A 1,845-nucleotide genomic window follows, 5' to 3' on the forward strand; every position below is an offset into this window, starting at 1 on the left:
GCTTCTCACTGGCTTCGCCCACCCCAGCGGCCACGATGTCCTGCAGAAGGAAACCATGAGAGAGGGCTCCCAGCCCCGCACACAGCACCCCGTACCCACAGCCCACCCGGGCTCAGGGTGGCAGGACAGGCAGAGCTGCGTGTCCCAGGCCCTAGGGCTGCAGTCGTGGCTGCCCTCAGCACACACAGGGGAGGTGACAGCTCAGAGGGTGACAGCTCAGCAGTGCTGTCCATTGTGGGCCTGGAGGAGAGGTCCACCACAGTGACACAGGCTGCAGAGCCACTGCCCAGGACAGCTAAAGTGCACAGCCTCTGCTGCTCAAATTAACTCCATACCCTCCCGTGCTGCCTTGTTCACTGCTCTTCCTCTCCCCCAGGGCCATTTCTTTTAAGGACACCACCAACCCCTTTGCCAGGGCCCCATGTGGCTCCTGAAGCTGAGTGTTGAGAGCCAGCACCCCTGGCCACTCCCAGCCCTCAATCCCCCTCAGCTGCCCACAAGGGAGATGCTGCCCAGGTCTGCAGGAAACACACAGAGGCAACAATAGAAGCTGAGATGACACAGACTGTGGGGCAGAGCCCATGCATGGCACAGCGAAGCTGGCACAGGGCAGGGTCATCAGCAGGGCTGGTTCCCCAGTGCCTCACAGCACAGCTGACAGAGCCAAGCCTGCAGCGCAGGGCAGGAGGAAAGGCCTGGCAGCAGCAGATGTTCACTGATCACTGTGAATCCCACTCACCTCCTGCTTTGGCAGCCCTTCCAGCTTTTCTCCACTGCTCTCTTCCTTTTCCATGCAGCCCCTGGGTAAGAGAGTGAATTAGTCCCTGGCAGCAGCAGCACAGCACCTCTGGCAGTGCCAGTCATTGGCAGGAGGGAGCAGAGAAGTGGTGTTCATGCTTCATACTGAGGAGCCAGCTCCTCCCTGCCTTCTGCCCTGCCCGCTGTGCTCAGATGCGGTCTGCTCCCTTTCCCCTCCCTGTGCACAGCTCACCCCACAGCCCCCAAGAGGTCTGCTCCATCCCCTGCCCACCTTTCAGCAGTGTCCTGGGCCCCGTCGCCAACACCCTGCTCCGCAGAGAGTAGCTTCTCATCTGGCATTCCCACCTTCTCCAGGAAGCACAGTGCCGGGTCCGCCCGCATGGCGTTGTACCGCTCGTAACCTGCCAACCACCACGGGCCATCAGAAAGGAGAAAGAGCACAAAGCCAAGTCTGAGCCTGGCTCAGGAGAACCTCCTGCTGTGTGGGACACAGCTCCCCATGTGGTTCTCACTCTCTGTGCTGCTGTGAGAGCAATTCTCACCCTCAGAAATTCAGAACACTTTTCCCCAAAGCTGCTAATTGATTGCTCCACAGCCCCTGGGCAGCAGGCAAAGAGAAAGGACAGGCTCTGCATCCCACCAGGCAGCCCTGCTCCATAGGCAGCGCAGCGCCCGGAGCTGTGCACAGCACCCAGGACAGGTTGCAGCTGGGAGCAAACAGCCCCATGGCTTCTGGACTTATGACAAGGCGGAGGATCCCAGCAGACACTCTGTGCCTTCCTCGTCACCCTCACATGGCAACTACATGCTGCTCGTGGAAAAACAGAGGAGTCTGCCACAAGGCCATGCTGGGCACTGCAGTGTGCCTGCCCCACCACCCGAACAAGGCAGCTGCTGGTGCCTGGGACAGCTCCCATGGCTCTGTGTGGCTGTGATGTGTGGCCACAGCTCTGCCCTGTCACACTGATGTGATGTCCCCTCCAGGGCTCCACTTGGGTATCTCTCATGCACTGGCACCCCCCAGACAAGCTGGGTACACACCGTGCTTGAAGACGCCGATGAGCAGGGATTTGTCAGCTTCGGCAT

The 1,845-nt window shown here is 60.2% G+C and overlaps 1 protein-coding gene across 1 annotated transcript in view; it reads right to left on the reverse strand.

Annotated features, from left to right (window-relative positions):
• CHD6 (chromodomain helicase DNA binding protein 6) overlaps positions 1-1,845 on the reverse strand; it is a 43,863-nt gene that overhangs the window by 13,679 nt on the left and 28,339 nt on the right. The window contains exons 24-26 of the mRNA XM_010020467.1: positions 1,801-1,844; positions 1,031-1,160; positions 736-800 (exon numbers count right to left, since the gene is read on the reverse strand). Of these exons, the coding sequence (XP_010018769.1) occupies positions 736-800; positions 1,031-1,160; positions 1,801-1,844 (239 nt within the window). The remainder of the gene's footprint in view (positions 1-735; positions 801-1,030; positions 1,161-1,800; position 1,845) is intronic.

This window comes from Nestor notabilis, unplaced genomic scaffold (genome assembly GCF_000696875.1).
Source record: "Nestor notabilis isolate BGI_N333 unplaced genomic scaffold, ASM69687v1 scaffold17910, whole genome shotgun sequence".
Taxonomy (NCBI): Eukaryota; Metazoa; Chordata; class Aves; order Psittaciformes; family Psittacidae; genus Nestor; species Nestor notabilis.